General features: G+C 31.0%; 1 protein-coding gene across 3 annotated transcripts in view; it reads right to left on the bottom strand.

The window, feature by feature from the left end:
- LOC118199281 (uncharacterized) overlaps positions 1–27,252 on the bottom strand; it is an 87,885-nt gene that overhangs the window by 6,471 nt on the left and 54,162 nt on the right. For 2 of the 3 annotated variants that reach the window (XM_085825910.1, XM_035371097.2), the window contains exons 8-11: positions 21,693–21,877; positions 8,601–8,768; positions 8,396–8,489; positions 2,254–8,299 (exon numbers count right to left, since the gene is read on the bottom strand). In XM_085825910.1, coding sequence (XP_085682036.1) covers positions 7,959–8,299; positions 8,396–8,489; positions 8,601–8,768; positions 21,693–21,877 — 788 coding nt within the window. In that variant the 3' untranslated portion in view covers positions 2,254–7,958. Of the gene's footprint in view, positions 1–2,253; positions 8,300–8,395; positions 8,490–8,600; positions 8,769–21,692; positions 21,878–27,252 lie in introns of those variants that run through there. The other variant, XM_085825911.1, reaches the window with a different exon arrangement.

Raw genomic sequence — 27,252 nt, 5'->3', positions numbered from 1 at the left:
TCAGAAATTTGTTAGATACTCGGGGGCTTACCGGTTTATTATTATGTCAGAAGAAAAAGATCATGAGGATCTTTTTCTTCGAACATCTTCTTTCTTCGAAGGGCTTCTTTCTTTCTTCGAAAGGGCTGCATCTCTGAAAAGTAATGCTTTTATGTATAGTGACACTACAAAGGTACTTTATGTTATGAATTGCTGCCATCAATTCAGATAATAAATTTAGAAAATAGTATTCTCAAATGTCCATTTTAGAAGCAGAAATCGAAGCAAAGCCTGTAGAACTGACCAATCACTGAGGAGTTCCTTGAACTATGGGGTTGAGCGTGAGCCACCTCCAGTTTGATGAATGTCAGACAAAGACTCACTGAATATGGCTGGGATATGCTGTGTCAGTCCCCATATTCACTAGACCTTGCCTCCTCAGATTTTCATCTCTTCAGACCAATTCAAAATTCCCCGAATGGCCTGGAATTCACTTCTTTGGAGATCGCCAAACAGCAGCTTGATAATTTCGTCATGAATGAACCTATAATATTTAGATATTTAAAAAAAGTGATTTTCCAGCTGCCAGAGAGATAGCAAAATAATGCTTATGTGATTCAATGAAATTTTCTTATGTTTTCGTACTGCTTCATTTCTATTTCACATTTTTAAAAAATGCAGAAATTTTTATATGACCTGATATATATCATGTATTATTCAGTACATTAAGTTTTGAACTTGGGAATGCTTTCAGTTAAAAATAATATACTGATGTTTATGAAAATTGCAACACTGAAGAAATCAACTGAACAGTCATGTGAGGCATATAAACAAAAGCTTGTTCATTATCTGGATGCTTTATTTCAACAGTCACTACGTTAAAACTGTCAACATGAAAGAGCTCCACATAAACAAATAATAGATTACCAATAAATTCAAATTATCAGCCTAGTTGAAGAAGGATTTTCACACCTTAACATTATTGCTCATATAGGATATGATGTCTTGACAATGATGGAAAAAATGTAGCAGAATCCACAGGCATCTCGTCCACATGACAGTGAAGAATTGCACGGCTTGTTCTCAGATGCTAGAACAGTACTATAGCACTGCTGCAGGTGTGGCATTATTTATTTCCTGAATCCTATAGAATCTGTTGTATAAAAGACTGTACCTAAATATTTCTTTGTAGAGGATTTCCTTAACCATGAACCATTAATGACTCAGGTTACAATGGTACAAGAACATAGACAGTGGTGTGCAAATTATTTACTGACTGATTCTTAATTTAATCTGAACTAGAATATGGTTATATGTCCATAATATTTCTGTAATACCTGAACATCTTCCAACATACATTCTAGAATGCTACACTAAATGAATCAGAAATGTGAGAGAAAGGGCTGCGAGTGGTTAATTAGGCATCTTGATTGTTATAAATTGCATTGTATGTCAATATAAGAATTGCCTCTCAACAACCATATTATCATGGAAATTGTAGAAGCTAAACTCATACATTTTCTTAAGGGCTCTTTGGCGCTATCTCTACATATAATAAAAGAAAGAATCTGTGTGTGTGTCTTTCGTTCATGCTGCGCATAAGCTAATAGACCAACAGCTACGAAATTTGGTACATAGGTGCATCTAGACAAGAGCCAGTGCACCTCGAAGCGATTTTTTCGAAATTCGAATTTTTTTTATTTTATGTTTTGTGAAGAAATCACGTCGTTTTGAGACATAATGGGCTATAGGAAATCAAGATTTTACTCTACACACTCCATTTTCACATTGTCATGAAACGTAGCCACTTAGCTATTTTACGAACTTAAAATAAATTTCGTGTTTCAATAAATCGATTAAATACGAATTTATTTAACAAAGGGAGCTTAACACATTTTCAACGGGTTTTTTTCTAAAAAGTTTATTTTTAAAAATGTACAGTTTATTTTTCTTCGATTTTTGGACATGTTAAACATTCATCCTTGCGACTGCTTTTACAAAAGGAAATTTGGAAAAATGATAATATTTTGTATTTTTAAAAAAAAATTTAAATGAAGCTTCCGAGTATACTTCTCACATCTTTAAAAATGTGATTTTGGCAATAATTTTCCTGTCTTATTGTTGTTGATAGATTTTTGATGAAATCACATCATTTTGAATAGTTTCATTCTTTTAGAAATAGGGGTTTGGCAACAATGTTTCATACTATTCTTTATGTCACTGTTTTTAAGAGATTGGCATATTTCGTTGTCATTTTTAGATATATATAATACATTTTTATTGATTTTTTTTTTTTTTTTTTTTTTTTTTTTTTGATAAAGTTGTTCTGCAGAGTAAAATTCTGCACGGAATTTTATGTTTTTTGAGTTGCTTTCATGCTATTTTTTGCTTATTTCACTGTTTGTAAGATATTGAAAAGTTTTGCATGATTTTTTTTTCAACGGAAAATTGGTTAATTTTTTAATTAGGATAATTAATATTTGTATTAAGGGATAGCTTATTCCATTGTAATTTTTTTCGCTTGAAAATATAAGATAAAATATTAATTATACTTTGCTTTTCAGAATTTTTTGCATTCCTTTATATTATTTATTGCTCATTTCACTGTCTTTAAGATACTGAAAAGTTTTGAGTGATTTTTTTAGGAAACAAAGTTCTTAACCTTCTTTATATATTTGAATTCTTAAGATTTTGAAAAGGGAAGTTGGTTAATTTATGTATTAGGATAATTAATATTTGTATTACGGGATATTGCTTATTTCATTGTAATTTTGTTATATGTAATAACTTTTTTTTGTGTGAAGTTGTTCTGCAGAGTAAAATTCTATGCAGTTTTTAAATTTAACGTTTGGTTACCCTTCAGCCATTTTTCCGGTACTTAAAAGCCAGACAAAGGCTGGCAGTGAAGCCACTAGTTATTAAATTAAATCATGCTTGTATTGTCTAGGTCCTTAGTATAGTTATTTCACGGTAGATCTAAAAGCGAAATTAATTATTTGAAATTCATTCACATACTAGTAATAATCTGAAGTTTGGAAGTTATTGACTGAAGCAACATGCCGAAAAATATAAATTTATTATACTCTTTCAAAAAGTGTAAACACATGTAGAAGGGAAAGTACTTTTGTCAAATATTTTACAGTAACTTAACAAGTTACTGCATAATACTTTTAATATGCTTCAGAGAATCAAATATATAAATTGTCATTCCATAAAAATTCTTACCCGGCCTTCATTTCTGCAACCATTGGTCCATATGTACTCCCAGTTACAAAAATGTTTTAAATGACACAAAAATTCATGCTTTTATATTTTTTTATTTAAAAAAAATTGTATCGAATATGAAATAACTTTTTGCATGTTTCTGCAAACCTTATACCAATATTTAAAAATATACTGTTTTCATTATACAAAATAAAACACAAAAAGTTTTACACTTGCAAAATAAAAGCTGTAACGAGATATTTAATTTCAAAATTTGCTTTGAGGGGGTCAGTCATAAATTTCAATAATTGGAGGTGTTTTTTTCCCCCTCTTTAAATGTCATTCAATGACTTAGTAGTGTCTTTGTTAATAATTTTGTTACATCTCATATGCCAAACGAATTTTTACACAATTTTTAAGTTTCCAAAGTCAAAAAATATATTATTAATATTTTAATAAATTTTTATTACTTTAGAATCATCTGGTACTAATAAAAAATTTCATTAAAGTGCAAATATTTTTCATTTTTAGTTAATGCAAATAATATTAAGAATTGGTTACATGCAACTGCCACAGTTTTCTAGAAATGAATTGTATAAGATTCTATCAATAAGATATAAATTTTGAAAAATTTTATACTGATCAATATTTTTCAAAATAAACTGCACAGAAATGCTCATCACACAGTTTCTTGACATAAGAAGTCTTTTTCCACAAAATATTTTATTTTTAGTTACATACAAACACAAATATTTCGCTCTTCAATTTCTGCACAAAGCCTGAATATTATTCCTGATTTTAATATGAAATACCTCAGTCAAAATTTGTCATACAGAAGTCAAAGATTTTGTATTTTAGTTTTTTTAACAAGTACAAAATTTCCCTTAACATAAGTATAGGGACCGCAGGAGGATGTAAAAAACTGTATTTTGCATTTTATATAATTTTTTTTAAATATAAAAATACAAAAACATGAATCTTTTTTGTCCTTCAAAATATTTTTATATTTGGAACTCTATGACCAACAGCAGTGAAAATGGAGACAAGGTATATGATACAACATATTAAGTTTTTAATATTTTATATTATTTTGAGGATTAACATATTAAAAACATATTAAGTTTGTAGTAGTTAAGAGCTCTGTAAATGAAAGTATGAACTAATAAAAAATACTGCGATCTTTTAGAAGGTATTCAGTATTTCAATATTATGCATATATTCCACGTGTTGATTCCTAGCACAATACAGTTACCAGAGCGTTTTCTATTTTGAAAACAATTTACAAAAAGAAACACAGAATGTCAGAATAATATAAATATTTTATTTCTTATACATATAAATTTAAATGATTACAAACATTTTACTTCTTTGCACATATATATTACAGAAATGCTCATTTAAAAAATACAAATGTCTTGAAAACAACACATGACTATGTCAGTTAAATATATTTACAAGTAGAAACTAAACATAAAAACTCATCACAATTATGCAAATTATCCAGACTTCTCTGAGTGATGTCACTGGAACTATCTAAGTTTGTGCATTTCTCATATAACTGCAGAAATAATAACTTCTCTTATATCTTATTTATAGAAACAGTTGATGGTCCTTCACACCAACACTGCTGATTTGTTAAGTACTTTGATTTTTCATTTTTCAAGTAACCTCCTTTTATATGCAGTATTAATTAAAATGAATGACTATTTTCATAGCATTTGTTTAGTTTCCCTTAAAAAAAGTTTCTTTTCCTCAGTAATTTGCTTTTTTCTCAATTAACTTTTATGGATTTGTTACACTGAACTACTTTGCATGCTAATCATTCCATATGCTATTGTGACTGATTATTCAGTTGTACAGATCTGAATTATTAAACTGGACCATCTCTAAGACTGAAACTTTTATGAAGATTAATATGGCAATTCTAGAGATTAATATGTTTGCACAATAATTGTAAATTAGACAACTAATTCATATAGATATATAATCTTTAGCATTTAAGTATCTGACCATTACGTATCATAAATAACAAAATAAGGAATGAATATTTTGTGACTTATTTTTTATTGTTGTTACCAAAATCTTAATCACCTGGCAATGGTTTGCCAAATATTATTGAATACAGGTATTCATTTATTAAATAAAAATAATTAAATTATTTTTATTGTGATATTACAAACACATAATTAACAATATATAGCCAATAGATGTATAAAGGTTAAGAACCACCTTAGGACTACATACTAAAGAAGAATTTAGGAAACAATTTTCAGATGTGAAGGAACCACAGTAAAATTGCAGATAATTTAAAGAAAAGAGGTAACAGGAAACAAGTATTCTATGTGACTACATGACAAAAAATTAAACCAATCAATTAAAATAAAAGGAAACCAGCAAGCAATGAACAACTTGACTGCATATATGAAAAATATCTTCATAAAGAGAAAATCTTGATATTATCATTTCATTGAGCCAACCGAAGTAGAATGAAATACTCACATGAAAAAAAAAGGGGATTGAAATAATGTAATAAATACTTTTTTACTTTTATTTTATTTACTTTGCATAACAGCATTTTTTAACAAATGTTCATTGAAAAGCATAAAAGCAAACTATAAAATGTTAAAATATTCTGTTCAAATTCTTAGGACCTAAACTAATGCTCTTTTCTTTAGAAATGGTTTTCTTAACTATGCATAAACAGGAAAAAAAAAAAAAAGTAAATACACTATCTTAATAATTTGTATCATAGCATTTCCAAAGCTTTTTCTAAGGAGTAAAAATGATAATCTGTGGGGTGGGGGACAGACTTCTTTCAATAACATTTTATATTTTGCATAAATTTAGCAATAAAAACAAATGTGTTTCTTTTCTCATTAATAATCAGAAAAATAATCTTCTACTTTAAATAAACACCATTATTTATTTTAAACTTCAATGAGAAATACAATTTTTACCTCACAATGCCTCTTCACCTTTTTCTCAACTTTAAGCTTTGGTTGATAAACACTGCAAGTTTTGTAAGGTGCTGCTATAATTTACACAAGCATACAATTTTTATGCCTGTACTTCCATGTACTATATAGCCACAATATATCTAAATTACACCAAACCTTGTTATTAGGAAAGTGAGAATATGCAAATAGTTCCTTTCCTAATTCATAGCACAGAACACTATCACAATTCTCTTAATTGAAATTAAACCACTTTAATTACTTTGGGCACTTTTAAAATTATCTACGTATTCAAAAGCTTCATAAATATTGCTGAAAAATTGGAGTTTGAAGTTCTTAACAAATGTGGAAAAAACTACAAAGCATCTGATTTAGACAATGTGGTTAAAAATCATAATTATGAATTGCTAACTGTCATTTAGATTCAGCTGATTAGATGCAATGTCAGAAACATCTACATGAAAATTATTTTTTCTTAATAAATCTTTCAATGTATTACTTTTAATATATTGACAAGAAGTCTATTTCTTAAATCAATCCAACTGTACATCATCAAATAATTTTTTTTTAATTCTGCAAAGCGTATATACAAATCTTATATATTTATATACACATTTAGTCATCATAATACAATTTACAGGTATATCAAAAGCCATTTTTGAAAATTAAAACATTCATTTAACATCCTATTTAGAGCTTTTTGCTAATATTAACAAACAATATTACATATTTCAAAGAACCAAGGGATGGCAAAAATAAGAAACTTGATAACGATTACCATCTTTTGCTCACAGAGCATCTTTTAATGTTTTTTTTCAACAATAAAACAACCTCAATGCAAATTATAAAAAAAGAAAATTAACTAGATGCATTCAAATTAAACTTATTGGATCTATAATATTTATAAGAGCTTGATTTACCTCACAGGCAAAACATTTACAGCAATTATAAGAAAATAATATGTAATTTTTTTTTAAATGATAAAAGAAGATAGTTGTAAAGAAAATAGGAAAAGATATATAACATTTGGTCTTTAAATGTATGTTTTTCTTTGCATATGCTCAATACATTTAATCTCATACTTTCACCTCCCCCCCCTTTTTTTTTAATTCTTCTAGAATAATATATGTTATGTGACATAATAATAAGCAATTTCTATTATCAAATAAAAGAAATCTGACATTTTCTTTAGTTTAAAGCAACCTATGGTGAAACCCAAATTTTTAAACACATACATACCACATTATTACATATTTTATTACAATCTGTTAAGATTAATAAGGATGCAGGGAAAACTTCATTCTTCAAAATTTTCTTGAATTGCAAAGAATTGAGTTCAACATCCTCAAACGGTTATATTTTTAATTCCTGAATCAGTTTGGAAATACTATCATATATAATATTATGAAAATTTAACTTAAATCTAACAAAACACTAAAAAATAATAATAAATCCATGAATCTTACTATACACTTATAAAACATCCTCTTAATTTTACTATAACTCTTTTAACATGTAATATAAAATTCTTCAAACTTTTTACAAAATAAATGTTGGATCTATTAAGGAATACAATATACATATTTAAAAACACTTCAATCACAGAAACAAACAATTTGTAATAAACAGAATTTTACTATTAGACATTCGATGTGTGTTATTATTTCCTAAAACAAAATAATGTTGACTGAAGGACAGAAATTTATACTTCAAATAGTTCATATGTTTGCATTTGGTGCATGTTAAAAGTGATTTATGAATTATAAAAATAGAAGTACCTCTTTGATAAAAGTCAAAATGACAATGTAATATATATACATATTAAGAAGACTGAAGGAGTTGTTCTGGTGAAGGTAAATCAGAACTGCTATCACTCTCCTCATTAATAACAACTGGTTGCTTAGTTTCTTTTGTATGTTTTAACTTTTCACTTAATGCACTTTTTAAATCCTTAACAACAACTGGTTGCATAGCTTCATTTGAGTGTGTTAGTTTTTCACTTAATGCACTTTTATAATTCTGCATATTATCTCTTTTTAAATCAGATGAACATTTTAAGTCTCCAGAATTACAGTCAGGCTCAGTAGATGCATCAGAACTGATATACACCATTTCGTTGCAAACTATTCCCTGCTTTTTGAGACTGGGAAATTCATCACTGCCTGAAATTTTTTTTTGTTTTAGTTAAGAAATATGGAAAATAATATCCAGATAATTTTGTTTAATTATTTTAAATTAATAATAAAATTAATACTAACCAGAAGAATTGGGATCAGTATCAGGTAAATCAGTTGACTTGATTAACTCCATTGTTTCTTGATTATTATATTCAAATCCTTCGGATAATCTGACCTATTTTAAAAAAGAATTTGAGTTAAAAGCAATTATATATTTATTAAAAAATTATACAATAAATATACTTCTAATAAATTTAAAATTATGGAGAAAGGACAAATGGTGTACCTCTGCAGGCATTTTTTGTAGATCAGTACCAACATCTACCTTTTTAATATTCGAATCAGAAATAACAGTCTCTATCTTTTTTGATACATCTGTTTCTTTTTCTGAATGTTCATCATCAGATTCCAATTCTGAAGCCTCAGGTTGTTTTTCAGCATATTTATCAATTATCTGTTGGATGAGAGAGAAACAAAATTATTTCATTCTTATCATAAATAAACAATCAGTTTAAAAAAATGAATCAATTTAAAGCATTTACAAAATTTGCCCAGCACATGCCTTAGAACTATCATTAATTGAAGCTCTAATTTTATGATACAGCCAAATTCCTCTATAATGATCTCCCGTTCGCAATATAATACGTGAACCTTTTGGCTCTACCCAGTTTCCGATTGACTTAGTCCTATTTTATGAATGAACCGCCAAGAGCCAAAAAAAAACTGGATATAATGAACTGTATGGATGCCCTCAATTGAAATGGTTTTTGAACTTTTTACATTTTTCTAAGAATTTCTGCACGTTTAAAAAAAAAAGAACTAATTGTTAGAATTATCCACATTCCATCCATACAGAAAAACAACTTCGTGTTATTTTTCTTTTATTCTCATCCCACTTTTCTCTGTGTTCTAAGCAAAGACTGCAAGACAGTCTAGAAGAACAAGAATAAAATAAACACATCTTAGGACACTATATGGTGTAAAACCAAAAACGTATTCAAATTCTTTGTCTCCAGACAGAACTCTATACAAGGCTGATTTGTGTGTGTGTGTGTTTTTTTTTTCCTTTTCTTTGTGTATGATTTCATTGTATTATTGAAAATTAATGTTATTACTTACACTTTTGGCTTTTTTTACTTACGATTTGTAAGTCTTGTGTGATACTTTGTGGTGCACGAGAATTTCTTTTCTTTTTCTTTTCTTTCTTTTTTAAAAAAAAAGAGCCTGATTTTCTGATGGAAATTTTGAAATTTTCACCTTTCAAAAAAAAGAGAACGTCATGAAGCTTACAAGCTTGCAATTTTACAATTTGTTCTTTTTTTAGGGAATGACAGACTTTTTAATCTTTTGTTTGAGTATAAATGCTCTCAATATTCTTTCTCCAAATAGGAATTTTGCATTCTGTAGATCTTTTGCTACACATTCCCCCCAATAAATGTTACTGAAGCTTTGGTCTCCAACCATACATATGCAAACTACTTTAACTACTTTAGGAACTTTTAAAATTACTTATTATTTAGTATTCAGAAGTTTCACAAATATTACTGAAAAATGGGAGTTCTTCAAAGATGTTCACTGAAAAGTTCTTCACAGATGTGTGTGGGGGGGGGGGGGGAACTATAAAGCATCTGATTTAGATAATGTGTCAGAGATCACATTATGAACTGTTATTTAGATTTAGATGATTAGTTGCAATGTCAGAAACCTCTACATGAAAATTCTTTATTCTCATTAAAGCTTTCAATGTATTAGTTATAATATATTGGCAAGAAGTATATTTCTTATCTAAAAATTTGCATATAAGTTGAGAAAGATGAAACAAACAGGACTGAAGAATCACTGCTGAAACAGTTTGCCATTTAGAGAAACCATATCAGCCAATATCTGGACAAATGTCAATGCTTTTGCCAAAAGATTAGAAAAGAAAGAATAACAAATTTAAAACCAGTGCATAATAATAATTATTGCAATTTAATCTTAATATGATTTTTTAATTAAGATTTATTTACACTTCTTTTGGTAGCTATGACAATGTTTATCAGTTTTTTCTTCATTCATCATTTAGTTTTTTGTATACTTTTGTAAGATAATCTGGCTTTCTATCAGATTGGCTATAGCAAACTAAACTTCAGGTCCCTTAAAAGTTTGTTATAGTGGGGTTCACTGTAGTTTTAATACAGTTGGAAATTTTAAATGCACCTGTGAAAACTTTCCATTTAAGGATTTTCTCCTTCTCCTCCTCCTCATTCAAAAAACTGGAAAATGGCCACTGTTGTAAAGACCATTCCAAAGAATGTTGTAAAGAAGAAATGATGGAAATGTTGTAAAGAAGAAAGATGATGAAACAATAGCAATACTGATAGCATGAAAAGTCCTTATAGGCTGATGGAAGTACGTATTTTATTCACACTGAGAAGACCAATGATCTTCAATCATTTGCTTGATTTGTCTACTTTAAGGATTTGTATCCTTACTTTCTCAAAACTGTCTTTTTAGCATGAACATTAGCTGCTAAAGAGTCTTGTATTATTAGAAGGTTCTAGCAGCTGCTACACAAGATTATCTGAATCTTGTGGATCAATCTGCATATTGGAAGACAGGTAAATAGAATAAACTGAAAGTAAGATACCTGATTTTTATCTGGACAGCAATAGCTTGGACGTTTATTGTTAAAAGATGCAAACTGGAAGTATAATCAAGTGAGGTAAGAACACCAATGTCCCCACTGACATACTTGCCACAAGTAATATCTTTCCACATAAAACGGAACCTCTGAAATTTAAGACACTGTTGACGTTTCAGTAGAGTTTCTTGCATTGCCAAGCACACACAGTTATAGATATTGAGCCAACCTTTCACATGAGATTTTGGTGAAAGCTTCGGTAGTTCCGTGAAATGAGGGTGTTTATTTTTTTAGAGCTGTTTTTAGTTTTACGTGGCAGTGAATGCTTCGAAATAACTAGCTCCTCTTCCACGTCCATTTCAAAATCTAGATACTCTGAGATAATACTCTAAAAAGAAGCTTGTATTTTGATAATTTGAAGATTTTAGAATAGTCAATAGTCTTATTTCGGTTCTATTTTCTGTTTTCATTTTCTTTATTTCTTTGTTATTTGGTGGCTTTTCTACGTTTTTTGCATTACTTTTGGTAGCCAATTTTGGATTGCCTGACTCTTTTGAATTTAAAATTGAGTACCTACTGAAATTAACAATTACTAAACTTTACTAATTTTGTTGCATTGGCATAAGATAAATTTTTGTGTGGCTATATATCTCTACTAATTTTCTTGTTTCTGCAAATGTGATAGTTTTAGTTATGTTTATTGCTTGTACTTTCTTTTCAGATTTCCACTTTATTCATAGCTGGGAAAGAGCTGAGTGCTCCCCTTTGCGGCACCCACATAGTGCACTGGTGATGCAATTATCACTGTTGTGGTACTCAACAGAGCAATAATCACATGTAAGTTTGCTATGGCAGGACATTTCCAAATCCCCAAAAAACTAGCACTGCAAGCATCGCAAAGGGTATGGTCTGGCAGGGCAGTACAAATACCCACCCATAATACTTTTCAACAGATCAGGCAAACTGAAGATCAGGTTCACATGCTTTGTATTGATTAATTGGCTTCTTTATGCACCTTGATATTCATAGACATTCTAGTCATACAATTCAAAGACTATTTCCTCTCCCAATATGAAGAGAGGAAGCCAATCTCGAAGATACAATACGACAAAAATTTAAGTGTTTTAAATGCTGATACTTTAATGTCAACTTACCAAAACATTTCTGGTATCAGGAGTATAACAGAAATGGTTTTAGAGAAGGTTTTCCAAATACATCTGTTTGGTGGTCCTTTGATTAATCTTGTAGAAGACTATATAGGGTTAGTCAAAATGAATGTCCCAATTTCATAGGTGTACTATGCAAAATGTAATAAATGTATTCGTTAAAACAGGGTTTGTACACATTTCTGCACATGGAAATTAAGTACTTTTAACCCCTTACTCATCGTGCCCATGTCTCATACAGGCAACGAATACGAATAAATTTTCTCACGTCCGTGTCTCACATGGGATCTGCTTTTGCAATAAGAAGGTCAAAGAATACCAATTTTTATCGTGCCCGTATCAATTCTATTTACACAGATGGCAGCACAATACTTGTAAGTTGATTAGATAACAGTAGTATGTAAATTCAGACTATTTTTTCCGTTAGAACATATTTTGAAAGGATGCAGTTTCAGTGCTCATCGCTTTTTCGTGTTTAATGTTTGTAAAATGAGAATTCAAGTGAACAAGAGGATTTAAGTCTTGAAGAATCGGGAAGTGATTCAGAAGGAAGCTTTTTTTCAGATGCTTTTGATTCTGAAGTATTGGATTTTGAAGATAGTGACGATCCAGCACATTTTTTACCAGGGCTCCAATGGAACCAAATTATGTCGGATGTCCCAGATATTTGTCATCCACGTTTTCAGTTCATATTGTTGTCTGAAGTGAATATTTCATTTCAAACCAGTGCAGTGATTTTACAATATTATGAACACTTTATAAATGATGAAATAGTGGATGTAATTGTAAAAGGAACTAATCGTTATGCTGAGCAATCAGGTAATATTGTTGGGAAAAGAAAACTGAAAGGCAGAATAAAATGGAAACCCGTATCGGCACGTGAAATCTATTTGCTCCTTGCACTTTCAGTTTTACAAGGTATTGTAAAAAAATCTGAAGAAAGCATGTATTGGACTAAGAAAACATCAGTAGAAACTCCTCTTTTGCATAAGATAATGTCATATAATCGATACTGTGAAATCAAAAAATACTTGCATTTTGTGAACAATGATTTATGATCCAGAAAATCATCCTAACCAGAAACTCTACAAAATTTGGCCTATCTGTGAGCATTTGAATAAAGTATATCAAAAAACAATTACTCCAGAAAGAGATATTACCATAGATGAAACCTGATGTCACACAAAGGACATTTATCATGGCGCTAATACATACCCTTGAAAAAAGCAAAATTTGTTATCAAAACATACATGCTAAGCGAATCTAGTTTTGGTTATATATGGTTATTTATCATATATACCGAGAAAGGTACTTTGTTTCATCCTAAATTTCGATCTCTCTTGGTACCTTCAACAAAGTTGTTATGACTCTGATGATGCCATTATTGAAACAACGTTACTGCATCACCTTAGATAATTATTATACTTCACCAGAATTATATATCCTTTTGACTTATCAAACAGATGTGGTTGGAACTGTTAGACAAAACAAAAAAGATTTACCTTTAGCTTTGAAAAATAAAAAATTAAAAACTGGCGAAGTTATATCATTTAGATGCAGCAAAATCCTCGCTCTCAAATGTAAAAGCAAAAAGGAAGTAACTATGTTATCATCTTTTCATCATTCTGACACTGTCGAAGTAAAGACCAAAAGTAAAAAACTGAAAATAAAACCAAAGGGTAATTGACTACAATAAAACAATGGGAGGTGTGGATCTTATAGATCAGTATCGTTCTAGTTATCAAGTAGCAAGAAACGGTAGGGAAAAATATTATAAAAAAATATTCTTTCACTTTTTAAACCAAGACGTTTTCAATACTTTTTAAGTTAATATAAATGTAGGTGGAAAAAAGTCACATCTAAAGTTTAGACTGGATTTAATCGATGAAATAATTGACAAATACCATACTTTTATCAGTTTTTCAAGACAAGGTCGTCCATCAAGTGAAACGCCATAAAATTGTTTATTTCAACAACTTTTTTTAGAACCTATATCACCTACAGAAAAAAAAAAAAAGAAAACCCTTCCAGAGAATGTAAAGTGTGTTCATCAAAGAAGAATGCAAATGGAAAACGAATTAGGAGACAAAAGAGATATTATTGTAAAGATTGCAATGTAGGACTGTGCATACCATGTTTCGAAATTTACCATACCCAGAAAAATTATTAATTTTTGAAAAAAATATTACACTATTATTTATGTTGAATAAAATCTTTACCATTTGCAGATAATAGTATGCGTTATTTAAACGTACGTGATTTTTCTCTCTCCAAAATTTACATGTAATCTTAAAGGCCTGCATTGAAGCTTTTCTGTCTACTTGGGTGTAAGAGGAACACCAAATATAAAGTAAAACAAGGTAAGTTAATAAACAATTTTACATATTTAAAAAAACTGTTAACTTTAATAAAAAATATAGTGTTTTTTATATGAATTTATTTTAAATTTCATAATCATTAAAAAACATTAATTAAATAATTGATGATCTTTGAGTAAATTTTGTGACGAGAAAGGGGTTAAGGACGATTCATGAAAAAAAATAAGGACCTATGAGCAAATGGGAAATGAATAAATTCAAATAAAAATATTATTCTATGCCTGAATTTCACTTTTGTAAAACCATCCTAAAAATAAAATAGATCCCTAAGTAGTATGCATTATCACTAAACATAAATTAATTAGCATACTTGTTAATAAGTTTGAGAATAAAATAAACTTTATGCAAGTAGCATTAAATATTTTACACTTATAATAGTTGGACAATATTTGGAAGACGATAAGTGACATTTACGTTTTACTACTAGTTAGCTTTATGTTGATTTTTTATGTCTTATTTTGTCACACTCTTGGTCAGTCTAGAGGGTTAGTAAATAGTAGGTATAAGATTTTATGTCAAGCGGCATAGGTTAAAATGACAAGTAAGATCATAATCAGCATGATTCATAACAAAAGACTGAATGTTGTCACCGCTGCTGATTGTCCAGAGAGAGACATGCTGATTCGAACAGACCTGAAAGGCCTGATGTAGGCACGGTTGGCAAGTTTTGAAATTTAATCAGGCCCTGTTTGATGCAGTTAGCTTTGTGTACAGTTCCGAAGGTTGTAACCCAGTTAATATACTTTAAAGTCCCAATAAACCATTAAAGCACCAGAGCTGATAAGTTGTTTTGTATTATTTTAAATCTCACTAGATGCAAAAAATAAGTTTCACTTGAATTTTTATATTTTTGTGTTTTACCTCGTGACCACAGTGAGTATTAAACTCTCTTTAATATGTAAAGATAATTTTTAAGGGTAAGCAGTTAACTGTAAATTATTAAATTACGTAATTAGATAACCTTAGTCATCATGGATTTACATGGCCACTATTAAATTTTATTTTTTAACAATATTTGTTAAAAAAGCCCTTTTAAAATCATAATCTAATAGAATTTCACAGTATAAAATACGTTTAATTTATGACATTGATTCTTAAATGATATTAGGATAATTACACATTAAAAGCTACAAAACATTTATGTTTTGAAACAACACCACTCAACAAAATATTTATCCATAATTTTAATTTGAAGCCTTTCCAAACATTTTGGCTAGTTTATATCGAATTCTTTCTCTTTAAGCATCTTTTCTAACAATGGGAGATTTGTCTCAATACGCAAACCAATGCTATCACTAGTTTCTGCGTACTTTATCTCCTAACTTATCAACCTCTCCACAATGTACCTATGAGGGTTTACTTGATCTGGTAAAGGTTAAATAGTCCCAAACCCCAGACAGATGTGAAGCAAATTATTGCTATGTCTGAAAGTAACTACAATATCAGACAAAGGTTTAAATAAGCCTTTTATTTAAAAAGAACTTAGAACATAAAGGCACGTTCTGATGCTAACAAAATCAATTACAGCTCACAGCGACGTAATTAAACAAGAGCAGTCACATTCAAATCAAAATGTGGACTAGTGGTCAAAGATTATACAATTTAATTTTCATTTAATCTGGCTCAGTAACTCTTATCATTTGAGGAAATCGAAATGGGAAATTATAGTTAAGGCTGAACTCATAAATAATTAGGTAATTTACATAATAATAACTGCACATATCTTTGAAGAATAATTTTCTTTGTGTATTCAGTTTCTTTCTTCAACACGTTTCCTTTTCATTTTAGAATTTTGGGATTTAATTAAGGATTTCTGTTATTCTAATAAACTCTAAATGCATTTAGAATATATAAAGTGTGAAAAAAAGCTTATTTTATTTCTTTAGTAATATAAATATTCAGAAGAAATATAAAATATATATAGCCGGTTACAGAGCAGGTGTGGTAGAATTTTTAGAATTTACTGACACACAGAACAACAAAATCTAGAAATGGAAAAACTCTTAGAATTTAGGTGGTGTTGTGTGGTGTATTTAATTATGGCAAAGCACACTAGGGCTATCTGCCTAAAGGCAAGGATGCGTTCGTGGAGGACTTTCTAAGGGAAACTGGCTCATATACATGTTACACATGGGGAAAACCACGAAAACACCCATGCAGCCAGCCCGTTCGCGGGATTCGAACTTCGGACCGAAGTACCAGTGTTCAGCGACTTTACCGCTCGGCTGCTAGTGGGCCCTTTAGAATTTAGAGCAGGCATTGGAAGCAGAATTTAAAAAGGCACTAGGCAGCAGAATTTAGGATTCACAGAGATTGCATCAGGTGGGAAAATGCCTAGTGCCCACTCTGTGTATGATGCACTAAGGTATATTAGATGAAACAAGACATATTAGATGAATCTTTTAAATTGTAAGTTTTCTATTTCTTTATTAATAAAAAAATCCCTGCCCAAGTTGATAAGATTAGAAGCATTTTTGATATTTTTCATGCTTGCGTCTAGCGAAAAGTAGTGAAAATAAAGGGAAGATAAACAAACATGTTAAGAAAAAGATTCTAGTATCAGGAGTAAAACATTCAAATATTATGTTTTCATTGTTCTTCCAGACATTCTCCAAAAAGTAAGAAATTCATCGCAAACATTCTGTAAAATACATGCATTACGTGTATTGCCATGCATTACGTGTATTGCCATGGAGATATTTTTCATTTTGCCACATATTTCTCGAATCTTCTAGAATCGTGGATCTATAAATCTTGCCTTCAAATCCTTCTAAACTTTCCAAGCTGCAATGTCTAAAATGCTAAAGAAAAATTATCCACCAATACCAATTCTGTAACAGCAAAATGCCAGAAATATTTTGGGGGAAAAAAAAAAAAAAAAAAAGGGAAAAAGTGCAAAATTAATTTTGTAGAGGAAACTGAAGCATTTTCTGAGAATTTTGAATATTCTGAGACAATTAAACGCTTACTATGAAAAAATTAAAAAGAAGACATTTTTAATTAATTACATAGCTAATTTTGCTTTTGCTAAGAGCTGTTTTGTAAGTTATGCTTTATATCATTATACCTTGTTTATTTTTCAGATTCAAAATATTGTATAAAAAGTTGCCAAAATGAAACTTTATAATATGACAGCAAAAAATAAAAATGTTTTAATGTTATTTTTTAAATATAATTTCAATATGTTACCATTATTTTAGTGAAATTTATCAATGTTATGATGTTTTAAAAAAATCGTAGAAAAATTTTCAGATCTCGGATTTAAAAATATTCTATAGAAACTGATCTTAAAATCGCCAAAATGTTGACAAGTCGCTAAATTTAGAAATGTTTAATAAAAGAATTCACATCCCCAAAAGCGAAAGCTTGTTTAAGAGCTCTTTTTTAGACGAGCTCTTTAAAAAGCTTTTGCTTAAACAAGCTTTATTAGAAAAAATGAATTTTGAAATGCTTATGTTTCACTTCTTGCTTAGAAACTCGAGTATTGCATCATTTATATCAGAAATAGAAACAAATTATAACCCATGAACCTATTCAAAAGATAACCATATATGTCAGTGAATCCCCAAAAATACTCCTCCAAAATGCTAATCACACTCAAAATGGCAGTCATAAAAAAAGACAGAAATTTCAGATGATTAAAATTAAGGACCTTCTGCTGATTCTGGCCAAAATTTAGGACTTTTAAAAACCAAAAATCGATTCCAAAAAATCTAAGGACTCTTAAGGACCGCACGAACACTGTTCAAAGGAAAAGCATAATTCAGGTATTCAACTATATATCTTTTTTTTTTTTTTTTTTTTTTTTTTTTTGTAAAATAACATACATCAATACTTAATTAGATATTTTAAAGTTTATGGTCTTTGAATTATTTCATTTTGTAATTTTCTTAATTGAATCAATCAGTGAATTGCCAAATGACCAAAAATCAGTGAATCACCAAAAATGCAGGGTGTTTCAAAAAGAATACATGTATTACAAAGTGTTATTTTCTCTACACTATTGATCACTGCACCTCGGCTCAGCTATTGGCGAAACGAATACATAGTCTAGTTTATATTAATAGCCGCTAGATGTCAGTTGTCTTCTGTTTTGCGTGGTAACCATCACATGTTTAAAATGGCTACTCTGCAGGAGAAATCATTTTGTGTTCTCGAGTTTGCGAAGTGCAATTCCGTGATTACAGTGCAAAGACATTTCAAGTTCAGGTACCAAAGTGATCATTCGAATGGGTGGAACATTCGCAGATGGTATTGACAGTTTGTAAATACAGGATGTGAGGAAAGAGTTCTGGCCGCCCTCGTGTTCCCGATGAAAATGTTGCACAAATTCAAACTGCTTTCCAATCTAGCCCTTCAAAATCAACTCGTCGTGCCAGTCGTGAGTTTCAATTGCCTACAACAACAATTTGGCATGTTTTGAGATGTTGGTTGGTTAACTTGTTACAGGCTCTACATCCTGATGACAAACGCAAATGTCCTGATGGCAAATGCATTTTGTAACGAGATTACTGATGCTATTGACAATGATAATACTTTCGCACAACCCATCGTGTTCAGTGATGAAGCGACTTTTCATGTGCAGTCACCGCACAGGACGGAGGTTTTGCATCGCTAAGCCCAATTTTATAAAAAAAATCAGAAAAAAAAAAGTTCCACTTCTAGTATCATAATTTTTGGTATCATTTTAGATTATTACTTAAGCTCTTATGTATGTTTAAATTAGCACTTAATAACCTTTTCTTTTCTTTATTTTACATGATAATATATTTAAAAAATTGCTTACCTTGTAAAATACTTTTCGGAAGCGCTATTCAAATCATTCCAAAATTTTAATTGACAAAATCCATCAATAAAGTTTAAGATTAATAAAACAACACAATACAGACTATTTACAGTAAGAAGTAACAAAATTTAAAATGAAGACTGAGTGTGGTAAATCTCAAAGCACAAAGAAGTATCACTTTTTAACTCTTGGAAAAAGTGACACTTTCAAACTCTTTAGAAAATGAATCATCACTCTCATCTGTGTTAGTAAATGGTTCATTAACGAGTGTATTCTTCCTCTGATAAGTAGTGCTTTTGTGCCATAATAGACTGTATGTGAGGCTTTCCGAAATAAAAAGAGAAGGACCTGAAATATACCTGAAGGCAATGCAAAATGTAAAAGAACTTCACATAGTAACCCTAAAAGACCATACATGGTAGAGAAAAAAATGGAATAAAAAAAGGAATTGGATATAAATCAGACAGGCGAATGTTTACATTAGCATGCCCCAATTTAAAGAGCCCATTTCTGTTTACACTTTCCCTCCCCCCACCAGCACAACAGTAGATAAGTGCAATACCAAAGTCAGGCAGAATATATCAAACTCAAGGGCAGGAACCTAAAACTGCGTTCATTTCAAAAGTAGTGGACATAGAATGCCATCCTAGTGGCCTTCGGAAAAATCTTCCAGCTTAAAATGTGTATACGCATCACCCGTCCTCTGAATGCAATCTCTAGTGATGCGTGGATGGGATGCCCAGCTGTAAGAAACTTACTTATGGAATGCATATATGGGACACCCATCCAGAAAGGGTTAATACAAATTAAATGAAACAGAAAAATCAAACAAACGTTATGTAATCATTAATCTGACAGAAAACAGAAATACATCTGATTTTCATCCTTTACGAAGCAAATAGACTAGATAAGTAATCTTAAGAAAGAAATTTACGAGGGTTGGAACTTTAATAGTGGCAACACAGCTGAAAAAACGCTACGCATCAAAACCAAAGAATATCGCGTGTACCACACGTAAACTACATACCTACCTTACCTCTCAGCAAAAAGACTCGTCCTGCCTACTTCACGCGCATGCGGAGTGAGTGACGCAAAGAACGGATCCTTGTATTAGCTCGCGGTCTAAAGTAAGTGTTGTTAGGATGTTTTCAAAACAAGAACAACGATGTTGGATAAAAATTAAATGTGCCAGAGGTCGTACAGCACGACAGTGTCATCAAGGGCTTCAAGAGGCTTGCGAGGAATCTGCATTGCCTTACAGAACCGTAGCAAGATGAGTGAAAGCATTCAATGAAGGACGGCAAAACGTGGCAGACATGCTGCGGCCAGGTCGTCCGAGTGTCAGCGATGCAGACGTGCAAGCTGTTGCCTCACTAATGTACAGTGATCGCCATCAAACGATTCGTCAGCTGGCCGGACAAACCGGATTAGCGCATACGACTGTGCTGCACATTCTGAAGGAATGCCTGTCCATGAGAAAAATTGCTTCACGATGGGTTCCATATCAATTGACGGAAATGCAGAAATGGCTACGATACGATGCTGCCCGAACCCACCTGGAGCGCTATGAGCGCGAAGGAGATGCTTTTTTACGCCGTATCATTACGCTGGATGAGACTTGGACCCGATCGTACCAGCCAGAACTGAAACGCCAATCAAACGAATGGCGTCATCACGGGTCACCACGACTTTCGAAATTTCGTCAGAACCTCAGCAATGTGAAAGTTATGGTGATTCTCTTGTACGACAGTGATGGTGTCATCCTAACGCATACCGTTTCCCCACAGCAGACCGTCAATGCACAGTATTACTGCTCATTTTTGGAGCACAATCTCCGACCAGCTTTGAGAAAAAACCGGTGACACTTTCTGCAGAATGCTCCTCTCATTTTGCATGACAATGCTCGGCCGCATGCAGCGCAAGCTGTGACTGATTTGTTCAAGCGATGGGGCTGGGAATTGCTTTACCATCCACCATACTCCCCAGATCTAAGCTCTTGTGACTATGACTTAATTCCTAAGATGAAGGAACCACTTCGTGGCACTCGCTTCCAAACTGTTCCTGAGATTCTTGCGCCAGTAGACCGGTCCATTCAAACTATCAACAAAACAGGCGCTGCTACAGGTATTCTGCGACTTCCACATTGTTGGAAACGGGTTGTACACAATGCTGGCGACTATATTGAAGGATTGTAAAACATGGTGACATGAGTCACTTTTGTATTCCTTGTAAATAAATAGTTGCCACTATTAAAGTTCCAACCCTCGTATTAAAATACACATAATAATTAAAAATTCACAGTTTGACTAAAAGTTGTATACTTAAAAAAATTAATAAATAAATAAAAAAAATATTAAATAATCAGGTTTTAAAGAAATATCCAATTAGCTTCAGTTTTTGAATAGTATAATAAGAAACTACACACCTCAGCAATCCTTTTTTCACCAGCTGCAATACTCAAACTCAACTTTTCCTTCAATGTCTCATCATGTTCAGCTGGATCATTTGCTAGATCTATATTATCTGTGAGATAGCATCCCAAAACTTGTTCATCATCTCGTTCTCTTCTGGCCTTTAATTCCAAAACCACATCTTGAAAAACTTTTTTTGCTTAAATAAAAATTTTGCAGTCATTAATCTTTCTATTATACCTCTTTCCATGTGCATTTAATTCATGTAAATAACCATAATATGGGGGGAAGGTGCTTTAGAAATAAACATTTTAATAAGAATCACATAAAAACAAAAAGAGATTAAAAACAAGATACATACAGATAAGCAAATCTTATTTAAAGCCATTTTGCCTCTGACCACAGATGTAGCATGTATAGTGGGTACTGCTGAATAAAATAAATCACTGTTATAAAATCAACCACCTTTTTAAAATCAAAACCCAAGGAACAAATTCAAATGAATATCATTATAAAATATGCACTTAATAAAAATAAACCAATGCTACTGCTAATAAAACCAATGCTACTGCTTAAAAAAAATTTAATTTCTTTCAAAATTCTAAAATCAAAAGCCCAAATTTGTCTTACAAGTTAGTGATTTTGTTTAAAGTCGATTCACTTTTGTATGTGGATGTGCGAATGCTAGAATTTTCTTATCTGGAATCATCAAAAACTCCAAGTCTGTGTTTCAAGGCCTGTGATTTCATTCAAGATTGATTCACTTTTACAGGTGGAGCAGCAAAAGCTAGAATTTTCTTATCTAGACCAATCATGTGTGGACATTTGTCAGAACTGGCTCAGACCAGTTGGGGGAAAGAGGAAACATACAAAAAGACATGGGAAAGAATCTGTACAAAAAAACTGTCTTTTTCTACTCACACAGTATATTCCGTTCACTCATCCACATCTCGCTTTTGTTGTTTGGTTGTGCCTCAAAATGTCCAAATGTAAGGACTTAGGCTTAGAAGATGAAGAAGAACTGTTGATGCAATACGATGCTTTACAAAATGCAGCCAATATGAAACTTCTGTACAGCTTGGAATTTCACAATCTGCATTAAGTACATTGTTGAAAAGAAAGGAGGCAATTTCGGATGAACATATGGCAAGTGCAAATGTCTCACGTAAGTGGAAAGTCTATCGATGCAGAAAACTGCCCTTTTGAGGTAGTTTCAAAATGCTGGAAGAAGAATGCCACAATGTCGTGAGAAATCTGTATCAAAAGGCAACAGAATTCGCCAAAATGTGGGGAGAGGAATTTGTCCTCACTGTTCGATGGCTCTTAAGATGAAAAGAAACAAACAGTATCGTTTTCAGAAAATTACATGGACAGAAATAAGATGCAGACTTTAATAAAGCCAATAATTGAATAGAAAAGAACTTAGCTGGACTTCTGCAAGAATACAGACAGCATCAAAATTTTAACACTGATAAGACTGGTCTTTATATATCAAGGCCTATGACAGCATTCTTGAATGTTTAAAAATGAGTCGTCATCTGGCTGTAAAACAATTAAACAACATATTACTGTGCTATTAACGATTAATGTGGACAAACAGTTAAAAAGAGTCCATTACTCATTGGTTCAAGGTAAAACCCACGTTGTCTGAAGAGCATATAGCCTGTGACTTATTACAACAATAAAAATGTTTGGATGACATGTAATATTTTTAGTGATTTTCTTACGAAGTAGGATAAAGAACTTTTAGCAAGCAAAGTAGCACTCTTGTTACATAACTCTGTTGCCCATACAACTGATCTCTCGTTGAAGAATATAAAATTAGTTTTCCTTTCTCCTAACACGACTCCCATTCTTCAGCCTCTTGAATGCTCTTATCAGGGTGTTATAAGAGCATTCAAGAGTCATTACAGGAATCAAGTGGTTCAAAATGTTATTAATTAAATTGATATAACTGATGCAGTTTATTTTTCTAAAGAAACTATGAAGTCAATTTCTCTCTTAGATGCCATGCATATTATTTTAAATGCGTGGGATGAAGTAACTTTTCAAACGATTTCAAATTGTTTTAAAAAAGCCTGCTTCCATCCAAAGCAAATTTCTGGAAACTCTGAAAATATGCCAGAAGACAATGACGATGAATGATGAGACTTTCCTCGAAAGCTAGAGAATCGACAGAAATATCCAGACTTGCTATGAAAAAGACATATAGAGATCATCAAAGTTATCAAAGAAAACAAAAGAATAAATGAAAATGAAAAACCTCGATCCTGTACCAACAGCAGCAGAGTCTCAACAAACGTTGAACATTTTGAGAAGAACGCTCGAACTTAAAGCTACAAGCTATACAGAAAGTTCGAAGCAATGTTGTATCTTGGAGACTGCCATTGAAAAGCTACTAACAAGAAATATGCAATGAACTCGAATGGGTAAATTTTTAAATAATGTTTGATATGCTTACATATTGTATTAATCTGTGTAACACATTGAAATAATTTACAGTTTTTCTGGATTAAGAAGGCTTTTGTCATTCATGGGAAAAAATACCGAAAAGTTTTATAAAAAAAAAAAAAAGTGTACATAACTTACATATTAAACAACATATCAAAAAAAGAGTATTAATCTCAATAAATAGGCCGTATCCAAGGAGAGAGAGTATTAATCTCAACATTTGGACAGTATCCAAGGAGAGAGAGGTTCAGGTATGCACACATTTAATTCATAAATATTTATTAAAATTTTATATAAAATACGTCTACTTTAAAAAATTTTATTTTCACACACCTCTAAAATATCCAACCTTATATCCCTCCCTGAAACGAAATTCTGTATGCCCCAGTATCGCATATAAAATTCAACCACTTTATACAATCAAATAAGGTTGGAATGGACGTGATCATATTAAGCGGTACCCACTTTAGATTTGCGTGCACAAACACTCGATTTAATTCTCTACTTAAAAGACCATATTCACAAATTGTTGTGACTATTATGGAAATGCTCTACAACTCCCATACATGGATTCATGACATGGAAAACCAGGATTTTCTCAAGTAACAATGATTCTGCTTCAAGACAATGTATTACCATACATTGCTGCTCTGTACCACTAGCAAAAGTATCTAAAATTGACAGGACAGAACAAACAAACAAAACCTTGTATCGATTGCGGTCTTAAGTAGCATGTGACTATTGAGTATTCTCAATACCAAAAGATACCCTAGCTCTTTAAATGAGGAAGCAAAAACTGCCACAGCTGCAGTGCTAAAAAGGTGGTCCTAAAAGAGTAATTCCATTCATGTTTTTGAGCTATCCAGAGCCTCAGGTGACTTTAAACAAAATAATTCACAATTTTCCAATCACACCTTGCATGTAACAAAATTAATATAAAACTTTAAAAAATTTATTTAATTCATTGTAGGCAATGAAGCTCTTATACTCAGATAAAACTGCGTATAAGAATATATCTTTTCCTTACCAGATAATCATAATACATTACACAGTGGTCTTCAAACTTCATCAACTTGAGGAATAGAATTATAATGTTTTTCAGGCAACCCCATCCTACCCTTAGAAGAATATATTTTAAAATAATATTTAAAGTACATCAATATGTAATAGGTACTTTATATAAAAATAATTTAAAAAAAGTATTGTATTGAAAAAAATTAACATAAAATTAATTTAATTTACTCTTTAATCTCATACACTCGTGTTCCAGGTGTCTCCAACTCTTGCATTATATTTAGTGATAGGGGTGTGCTTGCATTTTTTGCACAGATTGTTCAAGTCTAGCTCTATTGATGTTATCTGCAGTTGCATTTCATGTTCTACATTTAATTTGTTTCTATATCTTGTTTATATTGCCACATGCATTGAGAAAGAATTTTCACTTAACTACATTGTTCCATATAGAATTAAAATATTAATATGTATTAGTGTAAGAAACTTCTAGGTATTCTGCATGAATCTAAAACTAAAATTTTAGGAGCTGCTCCTGTTTAAATTTAGATGTTGAATCTGTTGATATGTTGTTCCCTTTCCTTCACTGGCATACATTTGATTTATCAGAGAACTCAAGTGGATTTTTTATCCAGTTATGCTTCGTTTTTTGCTTCTAGGAAATATTCTCTTACAATTTTCTTCAATCGAAAAAGGTGCTGTTTTGTATAAATTTTAATACTCTCATTTAAATTCAATTCATTTTCCATTAGAAAACTGTTTAGTTTTGCAAAGCATAGCATGTCATTCTATTTGACGTATGATGTTAAGATTTAAAACTAATTTGTAGCTAAATACATCTTTATGTTTTTTAGTTAATGTCAACTAGTGTGAATGCTTTACAGTTTTCTTCCCAAATTTTTATTTTGACTTGTGGAACCTTAGGGTTTGATTCGGGGAACACCAGATTTCCACAGAACACAGTTTGAAGACCACTATATTACAGCATTTCATAAAATAACAATTCTGAAAGGGAAGTCAAATTTGCTCCTTCCTTTTTAAACAGCTTTTTGGTGTTATATAAATAAGTTTTAAAAAGGTAATACTCATAATACCACTTTTTATAAAGATGAAAAATGCACATTTTAAAAAATTCTGCAAACATCTTTTTAAATTATTCACTTTCATAGACTTTGATATTATTTTTATTAACATATAGTTATATTACTTCAGAAGGTTAACAGCTTTATAATTTTAATTTGGCTTTATTTATTATTTTTTCGGTCTAAGCTTCACTTTGTTGACTAAATTTATATAAATTAGTAATTAAAGAGACAAAGTTAAGAAAATACAGTATTATGTTATTGATTTAGTTCTCACTTTGATAAGAAGTTCCTAATCCCAGTCCCACATATGCTTGCCTTAGTAGACTTTATTTATGACTGATTTAAAATAAAAAAATATCCTGGATGGGAAAATAATTAAATTACTTTATATGGGAAAAGTTTAGTGGTTAAATATATAAGTTTTTCATTTACAGAATATAGTTCAATATGATAATCTGCATTTATCAGTCTACACATCTCAAATGGCTTTTAGCTGGTAAATGTAAATGGTTTTGAATGAAAACAAAATGGAACATAGAAAGAAGAAATAAAGCAGAATATTCTTTATAACACATAAAGCACTGGAGATAGCCTAAAATGCAATTCATGCGTGCAAAAAAAATTACACCGGCAGCTGTATAGAACTTTAATAAATGTTTTGAAGACAATGGAACTTAATATATTGCAAATTTTCAAAAAGTTCACATTTATGAATTTCATCGGGAAAAAATTACTGTTGTCAGTGATAAGAATATGCAAATATCAAACATTATGACCCAAAATTACATACGCCTAAAAATATGCAAATAAGCACAGAGATAAAAATAACTCATTTCAAAAGTTACAATGCATAAGAAATATTTCTAAATGACATTTGCAATGACTATGGATTACATAAGCCTCATTATGGTCCAAATAAAATTATTTTAAATGCTGGGGAATTTGAGACTGGAACATCCAATAAGAAAGTTGCAAATCTATTTCCAGAAACAATTTCAAATAAGTAGGACAGACAGCCAGAAACCTA

The sequence above is a fragment of the Stegodyphus dumicola genome, chromosome 10, assembly GCF_044657685.1.
Source record: "Stegodyphus dumicola isolate Sdum_Otavi_A_Nest chromosome 10, ASM4465768v1".
Classification (NCBI taxonomy): Eukaryota; Metazoa; Arthropoda; class Arachnida; order Araneae; family Eresidae; genus Stegodyphus; species Stegodyphus dumicola.
Note: the sequence above shows the minus strand (reverse complement) of the source record. Positions and strands in the feature narration are given on the sequence as shown.